Genomic DNA, 23474 nt, shown 5'->3' on the forward strand with positions numbered 1-23474 from the left:
TAATGATTCATTCTGAATTTTCAACAGCTCAATTTGTTTGAAAGAAATTTACTACCAAAAATCATATGGTTGGTTTCATAGTTTTAATTCAAAACGTTCTTGTGGATGATTATGGCTCTCAAATGAAGCTAATTGATAATTCTAATTTCGCCCTACTAACCCACCTTCTGGACAAAACAAAGAAGAATAAGAAGAATTAATTATTCTTTGTATCATAATGCAAAACACAGAGTAAAAATGAAATAAAATGATATTCCGAAGGGGTAGGGGACGGGGCTGTACGGCCCTCTCAAAGCCTGGCCTGTTCACTCGTCAATAGAATTTACTCTTGAATAGATTTGATTCAGTTTGCGACAACAATCAACATCGCGCTTTTTAATTTTAAAAATTTTACGTATGAGTTTAACTGATAAACCAATTTAAGACTGAGGAGATCAGCCCAATTTACTTTAAGGTGAGGTGGCCTGCTGCAGGTCGGCTACTTTTTTCCTTTCAACAGACAGTTTCTAATTATTTTCTCTGAGTTACCAGCCCGTATTTGTTGATGTTTTGTTGCTTGGACTATAAAGCTGCCTGGCATATTTATCAGTGTGCTATCAAAATTCTTCTAAAATTTGTTTGAATTTTAATATAATTTGAAGAAAGTCATATTTTTTTGTTTATTTTTGTGACAAACAATTCGAAAATTTTGCTCAACTTATCAAATATGTTCTTAGACGAGGGTTGTATCAAATAAGATAAATCCTATTCTCTCGTTTTTGTCTGATTACTAGCCTCCGTCAGCATCTCAACGGCTATGATCTAGGTGCTCTCCTTTTTATAATCCGATTTACCTTTGATCACGTTTTTCGTTTTACTTAAGTCACGATTATCACGCTTGAATCAAGACTTACCTCACTCATTGTTTCAACTGAATGAATTTTAAATTCTTTCACGCATTGAATGACGGTCGATGTCAAAGTAGCAAAATCAAAAGAAAAGGGAAAAACCGATAAAAGCCCGTCATTAAGTCACAGTGCTTTAGGTTATCAAAGTTCATTAGACCGATGGCTAATTGGCTTTAGCATTGAGCTTAGGAGCTTTAACTTACGAAACTGAATTAATCATTGTTTTGGAATCTGACTGGAAGTACACACAGAATTAGAACATTTTTTGAAACATAAAAATAAATTCTGCCAATTTCTATCTTTTTTCTTTTTCTGATTCAACCCCGTTGTGCGTCAAGCGCATCGACGGCGGCTATTTTCCGGCTTTCTGCCGGCTTTGTTTATTTTTTTTTGTCGAGCGTCACTTTCTGCGATCAAATTTTGATTTGCTCACAAATAACATTTTAGGCTTTTGAACTCAATTGGTGCAACTTGATTTCTAAAATTCAAATCAAAGAAGTAAATTCAAATCAAAGATGAAAATAATTGGTTCCTTTATGTTGAAAGCATTTTTCCATCGTAACACATTAGCGAACTTCTATACCTCATCCGCTGGTCATTTTGGCTTGTTTTATTCAATTGATCTGCTTGTCAGATAGTGGTTCTACCAGTTTGGATTTTTTAAACTCTTTATTGTTTTGGACTCAAATCAGGTTTTTCTTATCATTGATGCCTCATTAGTAATTGAGATAGATAGCTTGATTGATTCTTTTTAATAGCCGGCCTCATCTTCTCAACCGGTTATTATAGCATTCCTAATTACATTCCAAAGCATTTGGATTGTATTTGTGTGCAGTCTTTTTTCAGATGTTTTCACGCATTTTCTGATGACTTTGAGCTTTCGAAACGGGATAGACAGGTTCCGCTTGGCGGGCAATAAGTTTCTATTGAGGCCCTCAGCTGAATGTAGTAGTCCATAGTTTGTTAAATGTGCTGAAGTTGCTGGGAACGTCTAAATTCAAGGTGAAGATGTCTATTTTGAAGTTTTCGACCACAAAAGTGGGCTATTTTTTGCCTGCTTTGTCAGACTTTTCTTAAACAGGACTTCAAATAACATTTACCCTAGCTCTTAGTAGTCTTGAGCGAGATAGAAAGGTTCTTGATAACTGTTTTTGAGGTATATGTTTTGATAATGCATACCTAAATACAAAAGGTTGTAATTTTTTTTGTAAATTTAAAAAATTGCAAGTTTGAAATTTTTTGTCATTTTTCAACTTTTTTAAGAAAATGGGGATAATTGGCCTCAAAAGGTTTATTAATAGGTTACTGCTTAGTTGCAGTTTTCAATTTTTCTCGAGTCTTCTTTCTCGAGTTTTTCTATCTTTAGTGGCTAATAAACTCTCACGGCATATGCGTGGTTTAATCTGTTGATATGAATGCAACAAATTTGTTCTTTAGCGCAAAAGATTTGAGAGTTTTAGCAATGTTTATATTTTTGTTTGCTTTGTTTGATTTTAATTTCTCTAAAGTTTTGAGACTGTCTTTTCGGCTTTGGCGTTATTCAATTGATCTGCTCGGCAGATAGAGGTTCTCAGTTTTTTAATCAGTTCTTTGGATTGTTTTTCAGGACTTGTCTTGCTATATTTATTTAATTCGTCGAACGAAAATTTGTTTCGCTTTACCTCAATTTGCCGCCTTTTCGACATCCTGCGTGAGTTCTTTTCTCTAGGCGTGACTTCTCTAGCGTAGCTTCACTCTTCTTTCATTCTGCTCAAAGTGCTTTTACATAGCAATTGCTCAGCAAAGCAGTGCAGAATTAACCGTGACAGTATAAAAAGATCAGAAGTACAAAAGAGATAAATCCATAAAGCCCAATTTTAGATGCCCGCGAACTGAAGTTTGTTCTGATAACTCTACGTTATTATTTCTCATGTTTATTGGTATTCATACTAGACCCTGTATCTTCTCATTAAGAAGCAGGATTATTTTCAACTACGAAATGACATCAAAATAGTTTGCACTTTAAAAATGTTTTTGTCCAAAAATAACTTTTTTTCATTTTTTTCTGTTCTTTCGATCCCAATTGTGGTAATTGGAATCAACGGGGTCTATTTTTCTGCAATCTGCTCTTAATTCACTTTTCTTTACGAAAGTCTGATATTTCCGTCAATATTTCCGAAGCCAACCAACTGAGGTAACGATTACCTCGTCATTTTTTTTTTAAATATCGTACTGTATCAAAGAATTCGGGCTCGTCCTATTGGTATAATAGATATAAGCAAAAAGTGAAAACTATTGAAATCCTTAAATGATTGACATATTACTAAAATAATACACAAAATTTTGCTCAAGACTATCAAAGCGTGACAGAATAGTTAATACTATAGAATGCTTATAATGATTTTGTGATCATTTTTCTTCAAAAAGTTTATTAAAAAAAATATAACAAAGTCATTTATTTTGCAGACGTTATATGAAATTGAGCATATTTTCGGTTCTGTGTGCATAATTAAGTAAACTGAAGAACTCACTTTTAAAAAATGGTCATCAGTGTATCCCAGAATATCGAAAATCCAAGAAAAACAATTTCTGGGTTGAAATTGAACCCTGTGCTGAAGACGCCATTATCCGTATTTTGTTTTGAGTTAAATTATCCATTTCATCTTCTATCATGAAACTGATAGCTTGGTAATTATTAAAATCCTTATTTTCTTGTTCATCTTCTTGAGAAGCTCATTTCGCAGCAATCTATAGACGTTATTTTGATTAATGTTTGTTCTGTTGCAGGATTCCATTTCAATCCATCCGAAGTTGACACCCAAAGATGTTCCAGGTACCCTTCTCAATCTGGCTCTGCTCAACTTGGGATCCAGTGATCCACAACTAAGGTCAAATCTCCAATAATTACCCCTTTTTCAGATTTTTTGCTCGACGAATTTTTCATTGTACTGGACCAATTAATGAAACAGTATCAATTGTCAGAAGATTCAGCTAATTGGTTTTCCGTCTGACGTTAATTACAAACTATTCGTCCCTTTGATGAAAACGAACAAAAAGTTTGCAACAATCAAGAAAAATTTGTGTTACAAGGAAATGAAACTTGAATTCGGCAGCATGAACTCCGAATTCAAAATTTTATTCACTCCGAAGTTACTGCGCTTGTAGTAATGTTAGATTTCACTAGAATCAAAACTAGAAATTTCGAAGTCAGCGATTGAATGAGAAATACCAAGATTTTTTATCCTGGTTTTTCCCTGTCAGCTTGGTTTCCTTGTGGTTTGGTTCCAATATTAAGAGCGTTCATTTTGAACGTTGACCGAATAATTTGTGTCGGATTGTTTAGGTCTGCAGCTTATAATCTGCTGTGTGCTCTTGTGCAGAGTTTCCAGCTGAAGATAGACGGACACCTGTTGGAGACGAGCAGTCTCTGCATCCCAGCTAATAACACCCTCGTCATTGTCGCCATCAGTTCCAGACTCGCTTCTAGCGAGAACCATCTGACACTAGAGGTCTTTTTTGCTCTCCAAATTCAAATATATTTAGCCTGTTTTCAAACTACATCTTTTTAGTACATTATTTGACTGTTTTCTTGTTTGAGACACTTATATTAATTCGACTATGTTTACCTGCACGTTCATAAAAGCATCAATAAAGTTTTTAATTGCTCTCAAACGAAGTTTGTAGCAATTATATTAGTCCTGTCGGTCTTTTGTATGCGATTTTTCGCTTGACCAATTTTTCGTCTTTTGACTCTTTACGCTTCTGACTTTTCGTCCTCAAAAACAGGATAAACAGGTAGCGCCCAGCAGGCATTAAGTGCTCTTAGAGCCTTTCAGCTCTGTTTCAGCTCAAACTGTTTTGGAGACCTATACTTATGGTGTGAAGGGCGGTTCTTAGAGGTTGAAGACACCCCCACTGTTGACCCCCTACTATTGCCCCCACCGACCCCCCCCCCCCCCCCCCCCCCGTGGCTACTGACGAACAACCGATCGCTAAAAACACGCAATTTTATACTAATTTGGACAATTTTTCAAATTTTTTTGAAAATTTTTGACATTTTTTCGTTTTTATCAACCCTAGGTGTCAAGGAACCTCCTCTGGGGTTTTATAATAGGTTACTGCTTAGTTTCTATTGGTAGTGGAAGTATTTAACATTTTTACATCACGAATTTTAGCCTTTTTTTGACAAAACGTGCAAATTTTTTCAACTTTTTTAACCTTTTTTTCAATATTCACGTCTTTCCAGACATAGTGGCCAGCAAACATCCTTAGGGATTCAATAATAAGTTACTGAAGAGATTTTTTTGCCATGGAATTGATTTCAATTTTCTAATATGACAAATTTTAGCAATTTTTTTATGGAATTTGACTTAACCTCGATTTGCACATAACCTCTTCTAGAGTTTGGTTATTGGTTACTGCATTCCTTTCAGATGTAATGGAAATTTTTTCAAGATTTTATCAGCAATTTTGAAAGCAAGTTTTTTGAATCTTTGTGAATTTTTATCATTTTTTTCCGGCACCAGGGTCCTAGGGAATTCCTCCAATGTCTGATGATTAGCTGTCGCATAATTTCCAGTGTTAATAAAGCGTTAATGGATTGGTTATCAATATTATAATAACTCCAGCTTTAGCACTTTCTTTGATAATATTTAATTTTTTTTTCAATTTTTTGGAAAATTGATACCATGTTTCAAGTTTATGGATCTTTATGAGCCAGTGAAACTATTTAAGGCTTGAAATAGGGATACTGGATAGTCTCTTGAGACAAGAAAATGGTTTTAATGATTTTAATATCTGGAAATTTAGCAAGATTTTGGTAAAATATGCGATTGTTTTCAAAGTTTTTGAATATTTTTTGTCCTTTTCTGAGTTTAACGATCATTAGTGGCCAACGAAGCTTTTTAAGTCTTGCAGATGGGTTACTTGACATAACTACAGGGACAAAAAGTAGTTTCGAACATTTTCACTATGAAATCTGGAAGCTTTGCTTTTAATTTTTGCAATATTGCAAATTTTTAAAATATCAGTTTTTTATTTGATTTTTTACTAACAAGGCTAGAAAACTAAAAGTCGCATAGTCGAATCGAGCTAAAGCTGGCCTCACTAAAGCGTGGCTAGCTACTGACGAAGTCAACTGCTCGCCGGTTGTTTGGGAGCAATTTGCCCGACGATAGTTGGTTATGTTTACAAACTGTATCATTACAGCTGTCTACAGGTGCCAGTTTTTTCAATCAATTACCCACTTTTAAAGCTGGTTTCCCCTTTTGTATCTAAGTATAATGTAAAAGACTGTAATTACTTATATTTAATCCTTTTAATAGTTCTGTTAGTAACAGCCGCTTTCTTTGACGCTTGTAATGATTTCAAAATAAAACAGCTGCCATCATTGTTTTTCCCCCTAATGTAAACTTATTTTACTCTAAATTTTCCTAAAGCTTTAAATTTTCATAAGTTCTTTTTTCGAAGCAAAAAACTGGGCGTGCAATAGGTTTGATAGACAATTGTTTGTGTTTGTAGTTTCTGGAGGAGTGTATCCAGGGCTTTTCTAAAGAGGCCATTGAGATGAAACACCTCTGTCTAGAGTACATGACTCCATGGCTGCCCAATTTGGAGAAGTTTGTGAAACACGCCGACGACTCCAAAAGACACAAGGTTAGAAAGGAGGAGAAATACTCTAACATTTTTCCGTCAGAATTGTGATCCTGTTTGCTTTCTATGTAGCCGGTTTCTGATTTGTGATAGTAAAATGGCTCTATCTAATTCATGATAGAGGGAATATTACTCATCTTTTTTTCTAGCACTACTCATCTTGATCTGGCCGTCAAGATTATGCAGAAAATTGACTGATTTCGTCAAAACTTTTTTCAAATTGTTATGATTGCGATCTATGATCAATCATCAAATGTCGGCCTAAATTATGTTTCCTATATTCTAGAAAAAAATCAGCTTCATGACTTTCTTAATGTAAAATGTTTTTCGAAGATTTATACCGAATTGCTGTCACAGGTGTGCGCAATTTTGGACAAGTTGATCATAGCTAGCATCAATGAAGTGGAGATGTATCCATCGATCCAGGCCAAGATATGGGGTACAATTGGCAAGGTCAAGGAACTCATAGATGTCGTCCTCGATAGCTTCATAAAGGTATTATGTTTTATAATACAGTGTCATTTGTTCGTTGGCATTTAAATTGAACATACGTTACGATAAGTCATAAAAGACTTTTTTTAATAGCCGCACAGCGATAGCTGGGGCTATTATTGGCCTTCTCTTGGTTTTTTTTACAATTCAAAGAATTTGAATTGTATTGGGGCGCTGTCTTTTTTTTAAGATCTGTTCACACATTTTCATGATTTTTGAAGTCAAATTGGAGTAGTGATTTTGGTCACGCCGGAACAGGAAGTGGAGCAAAAAAGCGAGTGGTTTTGTGGCGTGAATTTTTTTCGCTCTAATTTTAAAGTAGAGTGAGAAAACGGTGTTTGAACAAAAATTCGCTTTCTCGCTAGTGGTTTTTTGTTCACATGCGGCAATTTCACTTTTATTTTTTCTGTTTTTTCGATTTTTTGGATCGGATTTTTTTCTAAATGGTTTTTCCAATCCATTCATAGTCCTTTCTAGGTCAAGTTTTTTGTTTAGTCAATGAAAATTCTTTGAAACAAAATAAATGTCTCTGAAATAAAACGCGCCGCAATGAAAACAAATGGCAGCCATGGCCCATCTGGTCTTGATGCTAGCGAGTGGAGACGACTTTTGACATCATACAAATCCTCCTCAATCGATCTTTGCAAAACAGTGTCCAAACTTGCAATCAGAATTGCCACCGAAGAATTAAATTTCTTGAATTCTTATAACGCTTGCCGTCTGATTGCACTAGATAAATGCCCTGGGGTTCGACCAATTGGCATTGGCGAGGTCATAAGACGAATTATAGGCAGGAGTATAGTAAAGTGCGTTAAACGAGATCTCCAATTACTTGGGGGAAACGTACAGATGTGCCTTGGACAAAAGAGTGGCATCGAACATGCTATCCATGCACTCCGGCAGCGCTTTCTTGAAGATCGTACTGAAGGTATCCTACTGATTGATGCCAGGAACGCGTTTAATAGCTTGAATAGAGATCTGGCTCTAAAAAACATCAGAAAGCTTTGTCCCTCAATTTATACAGCAATCAGAAACTCGTATAAGACCCCATCAGACCTCTTCATTGATAAAAAAGTAATCAAGTCTCAAGAAGGAACAACACAAGGTGATCCAATAGCCATGGCAATGTACGGAGTTGCTATACTTCCTCTCATCGACATGCTCGAAGATCAAAATTTGACTCATAAATGGTACGCAGATGACGGTAATGTGGCCGGTAGTCTTGAATCACTGCGATTCGTGCTCGATAAGCTCTATGAACATGGCAGTGCATTCGGTTATAATGTGATCAAATGTCATCTTATTACAAAACCTGAGTTCGTTCAGAAGGCGAACAAAGTTTTTTCGGAATTAGATGTTGATGTTATGGAAGGTCATCGAGTCCTAGGTTCAGTTATTGGTTCTGATAAAAGTTGTAACGATTTTCTGAACGAAAAGTCAGTGAACTACTCTAAAATGCTTGAGAAACTCGCTAAACATAGTAAGGTGTCCCCTCAGAATGTGTACAAATCATTTACAAACGGATTGCAACACAAGTTGACTTTAATTGCTAGGACTACTCCAAACGCGGACAGTCTGCTGAGGGAAGCCGAAAAAATAATTGATAAAAATCTCATACCTTCAATGTTGAATCATCCCTCATACAGTGACAGATACCGGAAGGTTTTCTCTCTTCCTCTTAAAGAGGGCGGGCTGAACATTCTTCTTCCTGAAGACAGGGCAAACGAATATGAAAGATCCATTCGGGTTTGTGAGCCGTTACAGAATCAAAACGCTATAGATGCAGAGTTTTATCAGGAGAAAATACTTCAGAAAATCAGAAAAGAAAAACAGGAACAAGCTATAGCGAAAAAGTTGGCAATCAAAGATCTCATCAATGATAAAGAGGCATATTCTCTAGATTTGGCTATGGAAAAAGGAGCATCATGCTGGCTAAATGCACTTCCATTGAAAAGATATCATTTTGATTTAACCAAGGGAGAGTTTAGAGATGGAATTGCTCTTAGATATGGATGGGATCCCGTAAAATTGCCATCAAGATGCGCATGTGGAGAAAATTTTAATGTAGCCCATGCTCTTCATTGTCCAAAAGGTGGCTATACGCACATAAGACACAATGACATCCGTGACTCTTTTGCCAAACTGCTCAATGAGGTCCGCGATGATGTCGAAGTAGAGCCCTGTCTTCAGTCTTTGCAAGGGGAAACCTTCGCAAATAGAACTACTACTATTGATGACGACGCTCGACTAGATATCAAAGCTAATGGTTTCTTCGATTCACGCTTCAGCAGAACGTTCTTTGATGTGAAAGTGTTTAATCCGTATGCGAAGAGTTGCCCAAGAAGCATACCGGATTCCTACAAATATCACGAGTCCATCAAGAAGCTGAAATACGAACAAAGGATAATCGACGTCGAGAAAGCCACCTTCTGTCCGTTAATCTTCTCGTGTACAGGAGGAGCTGGTCCATCAGCATCAAAAGCCATACAGAGATTGGCTTCTAGGATCAGCGATAAGAAAGAAGATTCATATTCGGACGTGATCACGTACATAAGGACAATATTAAGTTTCGCTCTTTTACGTAGCTCCATACTCTGCCTCCGTGGCGCGCGCTCCATGCGCAGGCGCCCTGCAGTAGAAGCGTCAATAGGAACCATTGTAGAGGAAGGGAGGCTGTTATGCTAAATGCTTGATTTTTTTTCTAATCTCGATTCAAAATCACTGCATATTATACTTTAATTGCTACTTACCATATCTATCTTGTTCATAATTCTGATGCTTTATTTTCTTTATCCTTTGCATCTGATGCTTCAATTTTTGACTACTGTCATAATTTATAAATACACATAGGAGTTGACTTGCTGCCCCCGAGTTGACCGACTACCCTTTTAGGGGAGGGGCTTTCTCTTAATTGACCCCTTTTTTTTTAATTGTGCGTCAGGACTTGTCCTGCTATGTTTTTTTATTTCGTCGTCATGATTTTTGTTACGACCATATGACGTCACAGCCACTTATTGTTCATTCGTTCATGCAACTTCAACTGAATTGCATGTGTGACGTCATTTTTTGCTCTTAGTGGAGCGAACTTTTTGTTCATGCGCGTGATTAAATTTTTGGTCACACTTGACTTACCTCACTCTCAAAAATGACTTCCTCAATTTGAAATTGACTTTTATTTACTTTATTTCAAAGAGATAAGGTCAAATGGGTGTGTGTCACTCTAAATGAAGGTTTTTTGATATCAGCTAATAGAAGCAGCAATAACTTATACAGATTTTTAATCAAAATATAACAGATCAGCCTTCAATGAAAAGACGAATTTTTTTGGTCTGTCTTTTTTACTGTTTTTTTAGACTGCCAATCTACGAATCTATTGCGGCTATTTTCTGGCAATCTGCCAGCTATGTTTTGCTTGTTCTTGTTTTGATCTCAATGGGAGTTATGGTAATCAATTACGGCTATTTACCTTTAATCTGTCGGTATGTCTTGGATTTTTAATCAAGTTATTTTTTAATAGACCTATTTAATTCCGCGCATTTGTATTGTTGAAATAACGTTCGAAATATGAGAGCAATTTACTGTGAACACAGTCAAAACAAAACCAATAACGAAAATTTTATTGGTATTAGTTTACAGCTTTTGGTTTTCAATCACAATCTGGCAGCAATATGGAGCATAACTTGCAATTATATACAACCATTTTCACATAGTCTTCAATCATCTTTTAAAGTCTGCCTTTGCGGGTGATCCTATCTGAGGTCAACGGGACGTCGAAGTTTTTCAATAGTTTCCGATATATTTCATTTTTTAATAGAAACAATGGTTAGTTATTGCAGATATGTCCCTGTAGATGTCATTGATAGAGGTATAAGACGTCTCTAATACGTCATGATATATTTAAGAGTTTTTGTAATGCAGCAAGTAAAGCGTTACCATCAGCGAACAGGTCAACTTGCACGTTGTTTGGATTGTGAAATTTGATTGGTTTAAAGGTTTCAATTGCTGGAGAAGCAGAGAAAGTTAATGCGGAGATAATGGCAGACACTGCAGTTGCTTTGGCCTCCTCAAATGTCAAACTGGTCTCTAAGAAAATCATATCTCGACTTTGCAAGGCAAGTAATCATTGCGAACAATTTTCGACACTTTTCTATGAGTTTTCAACTTGCAATACTAAACTGGCAGATTGTTCTTTTTTCACTACTTAGTAAGTTTTTTAATAATTTAAATAGCATTTGGATCTGGGGTTAACTAGTAATATGCACATACATACACCAATTTATGTTTACACATATATACGAAGTAACCATTTTTCAGGAGTAGTAAACACTAATAGATGTAGCAGTAATAAAATATATCGTTTGCCAATTCTATCATGACATACTAGCAACATATCGTCTCGCTTTTAAAAGAAAAAACCTAATTGATAGATTTATGGGTCAATTGCCTCGTGGATTTTGGCCCATCAGTATCATTTTTCATTCTAAACTTTCTGATTTTACGAGTTGATTTTTGAGGGTACCAAATATCTAAAAGAAAAGCTGCAATTAATCATAGAGGTTTTCTGAAATAGTTGTTTGTGTGTCGTGCAGACAATAGAGAAGACGTGTGAGTCGCCCGTATTCCCATTGGAGAGTCACGTGCTGTGGGAAGAGATGGCAGTTTTGCAGAGGTACCTCCTCATGCTCTCATTCAACAACTCACTGGATGTGGCCAACCACCTCCCGTACATATTCCACGTTGTCACCATGCTAGTGTCCACTGGTTAGTCTACGGCGGTTCGAGTTGGCATTTAAAAATGGATTAATTTAAATCAACGTGAAGAGTAATCAATAGCTTTTAAGCGAAGTTTGTACGAACTCTATTTGTTCTGCTTTTGTTTCTTTATTTGGTGCGTTTTTTTCTTGTCTGACCATTTGACTTTTCGTCATAAGGAACGGGATTTATTCCGAAGGTATTGAGCTAGGGTGTAGTTGTTTAATTGCTCTCAAACGAACCTTGCAGCAGTATATTAGTCATGTGGTTTTTTTTGCAATTTTTCGTCTGACCCTTATGACATTTCGGCGTCTACAACGGGATAAACAGAACGTCTGGAGGGCGTTAAGTTTTCTTAGACCCTCCTACTTTACTAGACTCTAAGTTTTTTATTCAACGAAACTGTTCAATTGTTTAACTGTGCAATTATTGTAAAGTTGGACTCGAAGTTGTTACGACTCGAAGAGGAGTATTGAGATTCTACAGGTTTTTTTAGCTGACGCAAGTTAGTTCATGAATTGAACTTTTGTTTTCAAACATTGACTTCTATTTTAGAACGTTTTCTAACACTGGACTTTAACAGTAGCTTTATTACTAATAACTAGTAATTAGAAACTGCTCGTAATGCTCAATTAGAAACTGCTCGTAATGCTCAATGTCAAACGGGAATTTTGAGCAGTTTTCACCCATCACGGTTCCAAACTACTAAAGTATCCGACCTACAGACACTTCACATACTCACCCCACCTCACCATATCCCCGCCTCCTTGCCAGCTCCCCCCACCTCACACCCTACCCCGACTACTCCCTACCACCCTCTCACAAACCAATCCCTCACCTACCAACCCACCTAAGTTAAGATTATATAGAACGAATTTTCAAGTCGTTTCCGGTATTCCACCGGCTATGTATTTTTCAGCGGACGCAAATTTGTTCATAAATTGACTTCGAAAGTTCAAGTTTTCTGTTTTTGAACGTTGACTTCGTGATCGAACGTGGGACTTTAGTAGCTTAGTTGCTACAACATAGTAATGACAAACTTCTCCTAATACTCAAGGTCAAAAGGGCATTTTGAAAAATTGCACACCTACACCCCCACCCACCATCCCCACCTCCCCTCCTCTTTTTTTTTTTTTAAAAAAAAAAACAATGTATATGGTTTCCTTAGGCTACTAATTTCTGCGTTATTTCTTTTCTCTGATGTTTCTTTTTTTCTAAGGTAAGGTTAGTTTGATTGCACGACTCTTTGAGTCGTTTCTGGTATTCTACCGGCTATTTTTGATGCAACTGTCTATGCAAGTCTAATGGAACTTCATTGGTATTTAAGAAGCGTATCGTTAGGAACGAACACATTAAAAGGATCTGAGACACCATACAAAGTTATATATGATTTTTGTTATGGTACTAAGTCATTTGTGATTTTGATGAAATCTTATCAATCGCAATGAGATCATAATTGCGATTTTACTGAAAGAGATTATGAGAAGAGACGCCTAATCCTGAGCATTAGAATTGTGAAAGCTTGGAGACGTTCTTGTCCTAGTAATCATACCAAGTCATATATGGATTTTTCACGTGGTGACAACGGCTTTGTCTGTATAACTTAATGGGCAGTTAAGAAAAAGAACGAAAGTTTTTGTCTCAAAACAGAAGAGATAAAAAATCAAAACTTGCTAATTGCTAACTGCTCCAAATTATACTAGTCCTGGTGATCTTTTTTATTGTGATATTTCTTACGCTTGACTTTTCGTCCCATTGACCATTTTACTTTTCGTCCTCAAAAATGGGATAAACATGTAAAGCATTAAATAACTCATTGTTTCTCTTAGAGTTGTATAGGTCTACAAGAGCTGTATAAGTTTACAACAAATCACCGAAGCTGCTGAGAAGACATAAAACATGATGTTAAGGCAAGTTTTTTTCGTTTACCCCCCCCCCCCCCCCCCCCCCACTTTCCACCTCCCCTTTGCACGACTCGACTGAGATCGTCGAAGTTCTGCTTTTTTTCTCGTTTTACACAATTCCCGTTTTCACTTTGGACTTTCGACTTGCGTCGCACATTGTTTCAACTGGATGAATTTTAAATTAATTACATCAATGAATTACGCAACGCATATTAAAAAGTACATTGCGAATGCGACAAGGTCAAGAAGTACGGTATTAAATGGTAAACTCCGGGCATTAAAAGGTAGTTCTTTAGTAATCAAAGTATCAGAATAAAACCTAATTGTTCCGACCGACCTTGAGGGGGAGGAACTATATACTCAAATGGGTTTTTTGTTCCGACAATTTTGACCGATTGATATATTCATGGTAGATAGTTGAGACTGGTATCATTAGAAAGCGTGTCCAGCGTAGAATATGGTAGAGAAAGATTTTTTCGATTTTCGTTTTTTGCAGGAAGTTATCGAGGTTAAAACTTTTGAGAAAATAAAGTGAATTCCGTTGATTTTATTCACATTTTCCGGAATTTTTTACTAAAGTTCCGCTAATTTTGCTAAAATTTATTAATTTTTTTTAGAAAGTGGTGTTGATTTTATTTTTAAAGACAAAAAATATTCATGGCTATTTTTAGTTGCTCTCAAACGAAGTTTGTAGTAATTATATTCGTCTTGTCGGTCTTTTTATGCGATTTCTCGCTTGACCAATTTTTCGTCTGACCCTTTTGACTTTTCGTCCTCAAAAACAGGATAAACAGGTAGCGCCCAGCGGGCATTAAGTGCTCTTAGAGCCTTTCAGCTCTGTTTCAGCTCAAACTGTTTTTGAAACTTATACTTATGGTGTCAAGGGCGGTTCTTAGAGGTTGAGACAACTCCCCCTCCCCTCCCCCCCCCCCCCCCCCTGTTGACCCCCACGCCCACTATTGGCTCCAACCTCCACCGCGCTGTTGCTTCCCCCCCAGCCCAGTGTTGCCCCTCCATCAGCCCCCGGTGCACACCCCACGTGGCTAGCTTCTGAAGAAGCCATCCGCTTGCCGGTCGGTTGAGAGGAGTTCGCCCGACAGTAGTCGGTTATGTTTATTTAATGTTTTTGTCAAAAATTCTGGCTAAATATTTCTAAGTTCAGACTTTTCATCAAAAACAGCACGAAATAAGTTTCTTTAGTCCACTTTAATTAAATTTGCAGGAAGTACACACCCAAACGCCACTAACACAATATTTAGAGACTGAAAAGGGGCTATTTCTACTTCAACTTTCGTTGCGAGGGCTCCGTAATTAAAACTTCTCCTTTTTTTGCTAACTTTACTTGTTGATTATCAATAACGCAGCGTTTTTTTTATTTTTTAACTAACAAAATATCTCTATATAAAAAATTCGAAAAATTAAATGTTTTTAATGGACGAACAGCATTAGCAGAGTTTTAATCCAATCTTGGACTGTTACAATCCAAAAATAATTCGGATTGTAATCAGTCGGTCTATTTTATTCGATCTTTTTTATATAATAATTAAATAACAGAACAATTGAAGTCAAAGCTCGCTAGTGATAGGTCCAATTCGCTTTCTAATTAGCTTCAAATTATTGTATCTAGTTTATTAATAACTTGAAAGCTTAGGGGCGTTTTGACTTTTAAAATCATTTGATTTTTAAATAAATAATGGCTTATTGACTTTTGCCTCCATTTTTCTCTTAAATTTGTCAACTTGTAGCTTATTGTCAGCAATGAAAGAAAGCCTCTTCTTCCTACTGAATTCAAATATAATCTTTAGTGCAGCGTTACACCTTAAGTTATAGTTTTCTGGCTTTGATACTACTAGATTTCACATTTTTTTTTTATTTTCAGGTATTTGGCCACTTTTCACGTTTTCTTGTTTTGTCTCCTTATCACGTTATTGACAGTTAATTTATCACATTATTGGCGTTTAAAAAATTGATGATATTAAATTCCTTAAGGATATTGACTCTGGTTTTAACGGTTTCGACAATACTTTCTCGAAGAATTTAATTGAATTTTTTAATTTTTGTCTTAAACTGTCGATTTTGCTTTTAGTCGTATGAAATTTCCTGTGCAAGTCGAATGAAATTGACGAGAGGTCACATAATACATTATTTCTGTTTGAAGAAGGTTCAATGACAGATACTTTGAGGGCCAAAGTATGGCTTTACGGCTTCGAAAGCGTTTTCTGGCAAAATTACCTGATTTTTTTGTTGTCTATTTGTTGGTCTATTTGTAACCGCATAAAAATTGAATACTGACAGTTCTTAATTCCCATCTTATCGAAAAACTGGTAATCGTAAACCTTTGGGATATTTTAGTTGATTTCTATTGGTTTTCATTACTTTGAAATTTATTGATTTAAAAAAAATCAGCGAATTTTTCAAATTTACTGTTTTTGTTTTTTATTGTCTAATTGTTACCAAGCCTCATCATGGACTGGTCCCATATCTTTTCTGGTGAATTACAAGTTATCTTGTTTTCTTTCAGTTTTATCTGACGCTATTTTGTCTGTTATTAAGTTTTGTTTTTTAAAACGGACAAAGTTTTTGATGTAATTAATGTTTGTTGTTGTTGTTGTTGTTGTTGTTGTTGTTTGATTTTGCTGTTTGTCTTGACTCGCTTTCTTAATATTGGCGTATATCATCAATCTAATGCATCATATTTTTTTTAATCCACTGAGTTATTTGCTTTGGAGGCTATCTTTTCGTTCATACACCAATATTTGGGGTTATCTATCTGTTCCTCATTTGGTAGACAGTTATGCCAAAATTCTGGATGAGCGGGGTCGGAACCTTATGTGCGATCGCACATTACCGAGTCTCCTTGTTGCTATTAAACTGTTCATCTGCCAGTTTAGATGCTGAGTCCAGCATTGATCTAATCAAACTGAGGATTAGGGCACTGACGCAGAAAATTTCCATCTTTTTGCTTAACTTGCTTCAATCATTATATCTGTCACCAAAGTCAACATCAGTTGTTTTCCGTCAATCTGCCGGCAATGTTTTCATACAATAACATTGGGGAAAAAATTTATAAGTTGCGGGAAATGAACTGAATTAATAGCAGTTTTCATTTTTTGAGCATGGTTTAAATAACATGAAATCTCCCATTTTTTTTCACTATCAGGAGAAATGTTATCTTGTCTCTTGATGTCCCAAAAGGACAGGGTTACCCTATAGTCTCATTTATTTGTGTGTAAATTTTAAACGTACAGCTCGTAAAATGGGCGGATTTAAGGATTCTGGCTGAAACAGAAAAATATAAACACTTTTTTCATCTTTTCATCTTTTTCTGATATTTCTATCTCTCAGATCTTAGGCTACATTTGCTTGATTGTGATTCTTCCGTCAAATTAATGGAAAGGTAAAAATTAAATCAAATTGCATGCAACAAAATAGGGTTCATTTCCAGCATCTGAGACCGCAACCCATTTTCTGAATTTATAACTGGAAGGTGTAATGAGTATGCAATCATATGACTTCACTGTAATTTCTTCAGGTCTGCACAATCCATTTTTGTGAAGCTGGTCGAATTATTTGCATATCGTCAATTGACGTTGCTGTTTTTGAAAATTTGCTAGAATATACATAGACAACTTTTGGTTCTTGTGTATGGGTACCAAAGCATGTCAATAAAGTTGTAGCTCTAATGTGTTGTTTCAGGACCCAAGTACCTACGTGCGTCGACGCACGGGCTTCTGATTAACACTATCCATTCCCTCTGTACATGTAATCAGTTGGTGTTCAGTGAAGAGACCATGCGATTCCTCAGATTGTTCCTGGCTGAGCTCTCCCTGGACAAATTCTACCGCTTGTTCTACATCGAGGACGTGAAAAGTTCAGCTGTCACTGCGTTTCAATGTAACGAGAAGATCAATGGTGTTGGAGAGAAACTGAAATTACAGGTGGTTATTTTCGATATTTCTTGTCCTTGTTAGGTTCGGTAGTGAGGTCAATTGCATCAACCGTGACTATTTTTGGAAATCTCGTTCTTTCGACAGATTTGTTAGTCCTTTCATTTCTGATACTCAATCAGATGTTCGTCTTTACTTGAGGTCATATTGAAAGTTTGCGGCTTTCTATCGCCCTATCTAGCCCTAAATTTAATTGAACTTTTTGTTCTAGCACTTCCTGCAATAATTTAGCTGTTTTTATTGCTCTCGAACCAATCTCGTGTTTGTCTTTTTAAGAAAGTGAAATTGTGTGTTTTTGCCTGACTGTTTTTGATCTAGAATCTTCTATTGCTCGCTTAGTAAATTGACTGTTCGTCAAAAGGAACGAGAAACAGGTAAAGCCCAAGGGCATTAAGTTGGGTTGTAGCTTTCTTAAAGCCTTCAATAGGATTCCCCAAAGTTTTATGTAGGGTTCACCCAAGCTATATATGGGATTCACCCAAATTCTGCGTAGAGTTCATCCAAGCTCAAGGTATTGAGGGATCAAAGTTCATGGGCATTTTCTGACCCACCCTAGCCAGTGCTGTCGCACCCCCCTAATAATATGCTAGCTACAAAGCCAACTTCTCGCCTGTCGTTTGAGGTCGGTTCGTACCACCGTAGTGTTTATTAATAGCTGCGATAGCTGAGTAGAGTTATTTTGGCCTTCTCTTGGTTCTTTTTATATAGTCGTTGAAGTTTTGTTACGACCATATGATGTTGCAGTCACTTCAAATTTGCCTTTTGTTCACTCATTCATACAATTTGGAGTGAATTGCGTTCATGACGTCAAGGTTTAATCTTATTGGAGCCAAATTTTGGTCATTGGATTGATTGTTTTTGTCCTTATGCGACTGTCAAAAGTCACTTCCTCACTTTTGTTTGACTTTGATTGAAGGAGATAAGGTAAACTGCATTTGTTTGTCATTGTAATTGATGGTTATGGCAGTTCAGCAAACAGAAAGCACACATAAGTTATACAATGTCTTGTAAAAAAAAACAGAATCGCAGACATCAGCAATTATTATACAACTAAAATTTCTGTTCTGCGGTCTTATCTTCTTGATACTACAGGTGTACGGAGCTATTGCAGCTATTCTGTCAATCTGATTGCTATGATGATTAATACATCGTAGCAGCGTATTTTTTCTAAAAATTATTATTGCTGCGAAGCCGTGAGATGAGCGTGTAGCTATGTTGGAGTATTCATGGTTTTCTGCAATCCAAAGGTGTTGAATTAGATCAATGAGTTGTTTTGCAATTCGTTGAGTAGTTTTGCTGTGCATTTGTCTGTCATTGTAATTGATGATTATGGCAGTTCAGCAAACAGAAACCACTCATAAGTTATACAATGTCTTGTAAAAAAAACAGAATTGCAGACATCAGCAATTATTATAAAACTAAAATTTCTGTTCTGCGGTCTTATCTTCTTAAGACTGCAGGTCTACGAAGCTATTAGAGCTATTCTGTCAATCTGCTTGCTATGATGTTTAATACATCGTTGCAGCGTTTTCTAAAATTTATTATAGCTGCGACGCCATGAGTTGAACGTGTAGCTATGTTGGAGTATGCATGGTTTTTTGCAATCCAAAGGTGTTGAATTAAATCAATGAGCTGTTTTGCAATTCGTCGAATAGTATTGTTCTGCTGCATCATTTTAAAATTATTAATCAAGTTTGTAATCGAAACAGGAAATGACGCACCACACTTGAAAACAAAGTGCTAGTGTTACGCTGAATACTGTTAAAGAGCAAATTGACAAAAAATTTTTCCGTTCATTTTTAGAGTTCCGCTTTTATGGGAGAAATAGAGAGAGTTTTCGGCTTGAGACCTCAATTTTTTGTTTGTTATTTTGTTTGCGTGTTTCACCTCATCTTTGGTTCCAATACGGCTCTCCTAGTGTTTGCATGATAGGCGGTCTGATGGTGTTTAATTTATTTTCCTTTATTCATTGCACACCAACTGATTCTAATCTTTTTTTTGTGAAATTTTAATGTGGTGTTTGGAGTTCCTGTTAAAATCTTTTTTGTATGTTTTTAAGGATGATCATAATTTCTAATAACCGCCGTCAGCCTCTCAACGGCTATTACTTAGGCGCTCTCCTTTTTTAAAAAAGTTTGATCTACCTTTTGATCACGTTTTTCGTCTTGCATGAGTTACGATTTTACGCTTGACTTCTGACTTACTTCACTCAGTTCCAACTGAATGAATTTGAAATTTTGTAACGTTCTGAAATAAGTAATGTAGTGGATATAGTCAATTTCAAATGAGCAAAATCAAAAGAAACGGGATAAACATATAAAGCCCGGTCATTGAGTCTTGATGCATTAGGTTATCAAAGTTGAATAATGTGTTTGCTATCTGGCATCAGTACTAGCCTTCCGTTTAGAAGTTGAAATAAACATTTTTGTAGAATCTGACCTAGGTTGCCGAATTCGCACACCAATTAACCAATTGACACTTAGAAAAATTCTGTCAATTTCTATCTCTCATTTTTTTCTGTTTCAATCCCAATGTGCGTCAAACGGGTAAACGGCGGCTATTTTCTGGAAATTTGCCGGCTATGTTACGCTATTTTTTTATTTCTTAACATTTTTGAGTTTTTCTGTTGTCGAGTATGTGTTCTTCTCAAACGAAGTTTGTTTTATGGCAATGGCTACTATTTTTCTCTGCTGGTTTTTTTTTATTGTTTTGGTGTCTGGAAATTGACGTTTGTACCCCGGACTGCTTTATTTAACCAAGCCTAATTTTTTGATAGCCGCCGTCAGCCTCTCAAACGGCTATTATTTAGGCGCTCTCCTTTTAATTCGCTTTACCATTTGATCACGTTTTTCGTTTTACATAAGTCACGATTTTACGTTTGACTTCTGAATTATCTCACTCGCTGTTTCAACTGAATGGATTCTAAATTCTTTGACGCATTGAATTACGCAATGTAGTGAATACGGTCAATGTCAAAAGAGCAAAATCAAAAGACACGGGATAAACCGATAAAGCCCGGTCTTTAAGTCATTTTAGATTAGGCTATCAAAGTTCATTAGAGTGTTTGCTATCTCAAATTGGTTTAAAGTTTTTTAGCTATCAGATTAGAAGCTGATTTAAGCATAGATTTAGAACGCTATTTTTTCTGTTTGAATCCCGATATGCGTCTAGCGCGTCATCGGCGGCTATTTTCCGCAATCTGCCGGCTATGTTTAACTAATTCATCTCATTTGACTGCAGTCAACTAGTTGTCTTTGAACAAGTTGTTTGAAGCAATTATTATTAAAAATCGTATTTTAAGAATTGTCGCTTGACCGATTTGCCTTTACTTCAGTGGCGTAAATTTCTCACTCAGTCACACTTCTGAGTAGTTGAACTCAATTGCAGCCGTAAAATGATTGCTGTCGTCTGTAGTTTTAATCAAATCAATTACTGTAATTGTGTTTTTTACGAAGATTTTTTAGAGTTTGGCCTTTTGTCTCCTGACGCCTTGTTTTTTGCTTGCCTGACTTCTACTCGTGTTCGGAAATTTACGCACTTTAACTGATTTGGGGACATTTTACTACTGTTAAAACAAAGTGCAATTGTTAGGAAAAACAAAGGTGTAATTCAAAAATGGTTTTAGAACTGTTCCTCAAAATATGTAGGTGATGTTTAGTTTTGTCGGCCAACTTTTTCTGTATTATCACTTATTGTTAACTGTCCTTATCATATGAAGACTGATTACTTGTTTTTACAGGTATTATTGTAGGATGTTCTCTCTAAATAATAGCACAATGACTGTTCAGTCGGCGAATCGTGCAAAAGTTGGCTTCCTATTCAAAAGCTTCTTATTGCGGCGCTTTATTATGTTCAATTTGTAGCGAAGTTTGTAGAAATTATATTAGAACTGCTGTTCTTTTGATGCAATTTATTGCACTACCGACTTTTCGTCTGAGAGCCTTACTAATTTCTAAGTGTGCGATTCGCCGCACTTGTGAGGAGACACACATTCATTGTGTGAAGGGGGCGGTGCTTCTCGCGAACAGGCAAGGAACAGGCAGACTTCTGTAGCCATTTTTACCACGCCGTTCGTTTGAGTGCAATTCGTCCGACGTTAGTCGGTTTTGTTCTCCCTGGGTTTTCTGCTGTTGAATTCATTTGCCTTCAACGTTCACATAGAACGAAATGTTTGTGTCCAAACTTCGCAATAAATCTATTGCAGCTTAAGGCTAGGATGTTAATGGTCAAACATAAAATAAAACGTTAACGTCTCTATGTATTATCAACACAGTCTCGTAGCAGGAGCAAGTTCATCTTCAAAAAGAGTGTGTAGGTTTGCGTCTTGGTTAAACATATATTATCTTTTCAAACTCCGATAGTTTTTTTGGCGTACGATTAGATGGAACTTTATGTGCAAACGCACATTACCGATTCTTCTGAATCAATGTTCACTTTTAGTAGCTGAATTTCCTGTAACTCAATCGTCAGTGTTCTGTCTTCATTCCCTCCCCTTTCGCCTTTCTTTTTTTCCAGTTCGCGCATCTTTCATCAAATGAAAATTGATCATTTTAATAAAATCCAATACAGCGGGGCTATTATAGGAAAGATTGCAATTTTCTGGACGATAACACACTGATTGCTTTCTATAACCAATGTATCTCAGCTATTTCAGCAATTTGCCAGCTATGTTTTTAGTTGCTCTCTAATGAAGTTTTAGCATTTGATTAGTTCTGCTGGACTTTTGTTACAATGCCATTTTCGTACTACTGGTTTTCGTCTAACCAATAAATTTCGTAATTTTTTGTTTTGAGCACAGGATAAGCAGATAAAGTCCGAGAACATTAAGTTGTTGAACAGTTCCTTAAGATGCACACTAGTCTTTAATTATGTTTACAGGATCTGGAGTGTCTGGTCGACAGTCTAGTTGAGGTAATGGAGGCATGTCTCGCAGAGATGCCTGGATCTCTCTGGCTGCAACAATGGGCAGAATTGGTTCAAAGGTAAGATTCTATTGTCCAGAAATTAATGTTTGTGTGACATGGCTATGGAATTATATAATCCGATGGAAAACTCCAACTGATGATTTTTGAGATTGACCGAAGAGCTTTTTCAAGTAAAGTAAATAAAAGTATGCATTTGTGTGACGTATTGTTGTAACATTTTTGGAGAAAAATATACATGAAAAGGGGTTAATTTTTTATCAGTCAACTTTAGACTTCACAGCATCCCGGATCAAAATATGCGGTGACATTTTAAGGTTCTCTGCATAGGGAATTCTATTCTTCAAAACAGAACCAATCTTCAACGAGTTATTTAGTTATACTTTATTCAACGGTTTTAGTTTCGGTCACAATTCTAGCTACATTTTGCAACAGTTTTTGCATTTTTGATCATAACTGCAGGCATGTAATTGTTTGGAGTTTTAAATACCCTTGTTATCTACTCAAAGGGATATGTTTTAGGTGCTCCGCTTTTTCTAACTAAAAATTTGCGAAGTCTTTAAAAAAACGCCATAACTGGTTTTAATTATTCACCTCAAAGCCTTAGTGAAGTTATTTTTTATCCCCTCTACAAGTCATGCCCAACCCCGTCCATTGAGCCACAACCCCTCCCATCTGGAACAGACTGCAAGCGAGTGAAGCCACCGTCAGTCGCTCGAGAGCAATTTGTCAGACGTTAGTCAGTTCTGTTTAAGGTTTTAGTTCCGGAAGCGAGGAAGTTACGACAATTTCTCCTGCATTTTTTTCATTTTTTCCGCTATTTTGGTCTCCGAGGGCCAAAGAAGTCGTCTCTGTCCTTGCTGTATTATTTTACTGCAAGGAATTGGATCTTAGGATCTTAAAATAAACTTTCTCAGACTCATTTGTTTTTCATTCTCC

General features: G+C 36.4%; 1 protein-coding gene across 1 annotated transcript; it reads left to right on the forward strand.

Annotated features, from left to right (window-relative positions):
* Positions 1-3653: 3653 nt before the first annotated feature.
* LOC142357991 (neurofibromin-like) lies at positions 3654-22595 on the forward strand (the record flags this gene model as incomplete). Its single annotated transcript, XM_075409470.1, has 8 exons — positions 3654-3754; positions 4210-4375; positions 6387-6521; positions 6876-7013; positions 11003-11122; positions 11600-11771; positions 17363-17604; positions 22492-22595. Coding segments are annotated over 8 exons (1178 nt in total), but the record flags the coding sequence as incomplete, so codon positions are not given.
* Between the last annotated feature and the right edge of the window lie 879 nt (positions 22596-23474).

The sequence above is a fragment of the Convolutriloba macropyga genome, unplaced genomic scaffold (assembly GCF_964194025.1).
Source record: "Convolutriloba macropyga unplaced genomic scaffold, txConMacr16.3 SCAFFOLD_3373, whole genome shotgun sequence".
NCBI classification, from domain to species: Eukaryota; Metazoa; Xenacoelomorpha; order Acoela; family Convolutidae; genus Convolutriloba; species Convolutriloba macropyga.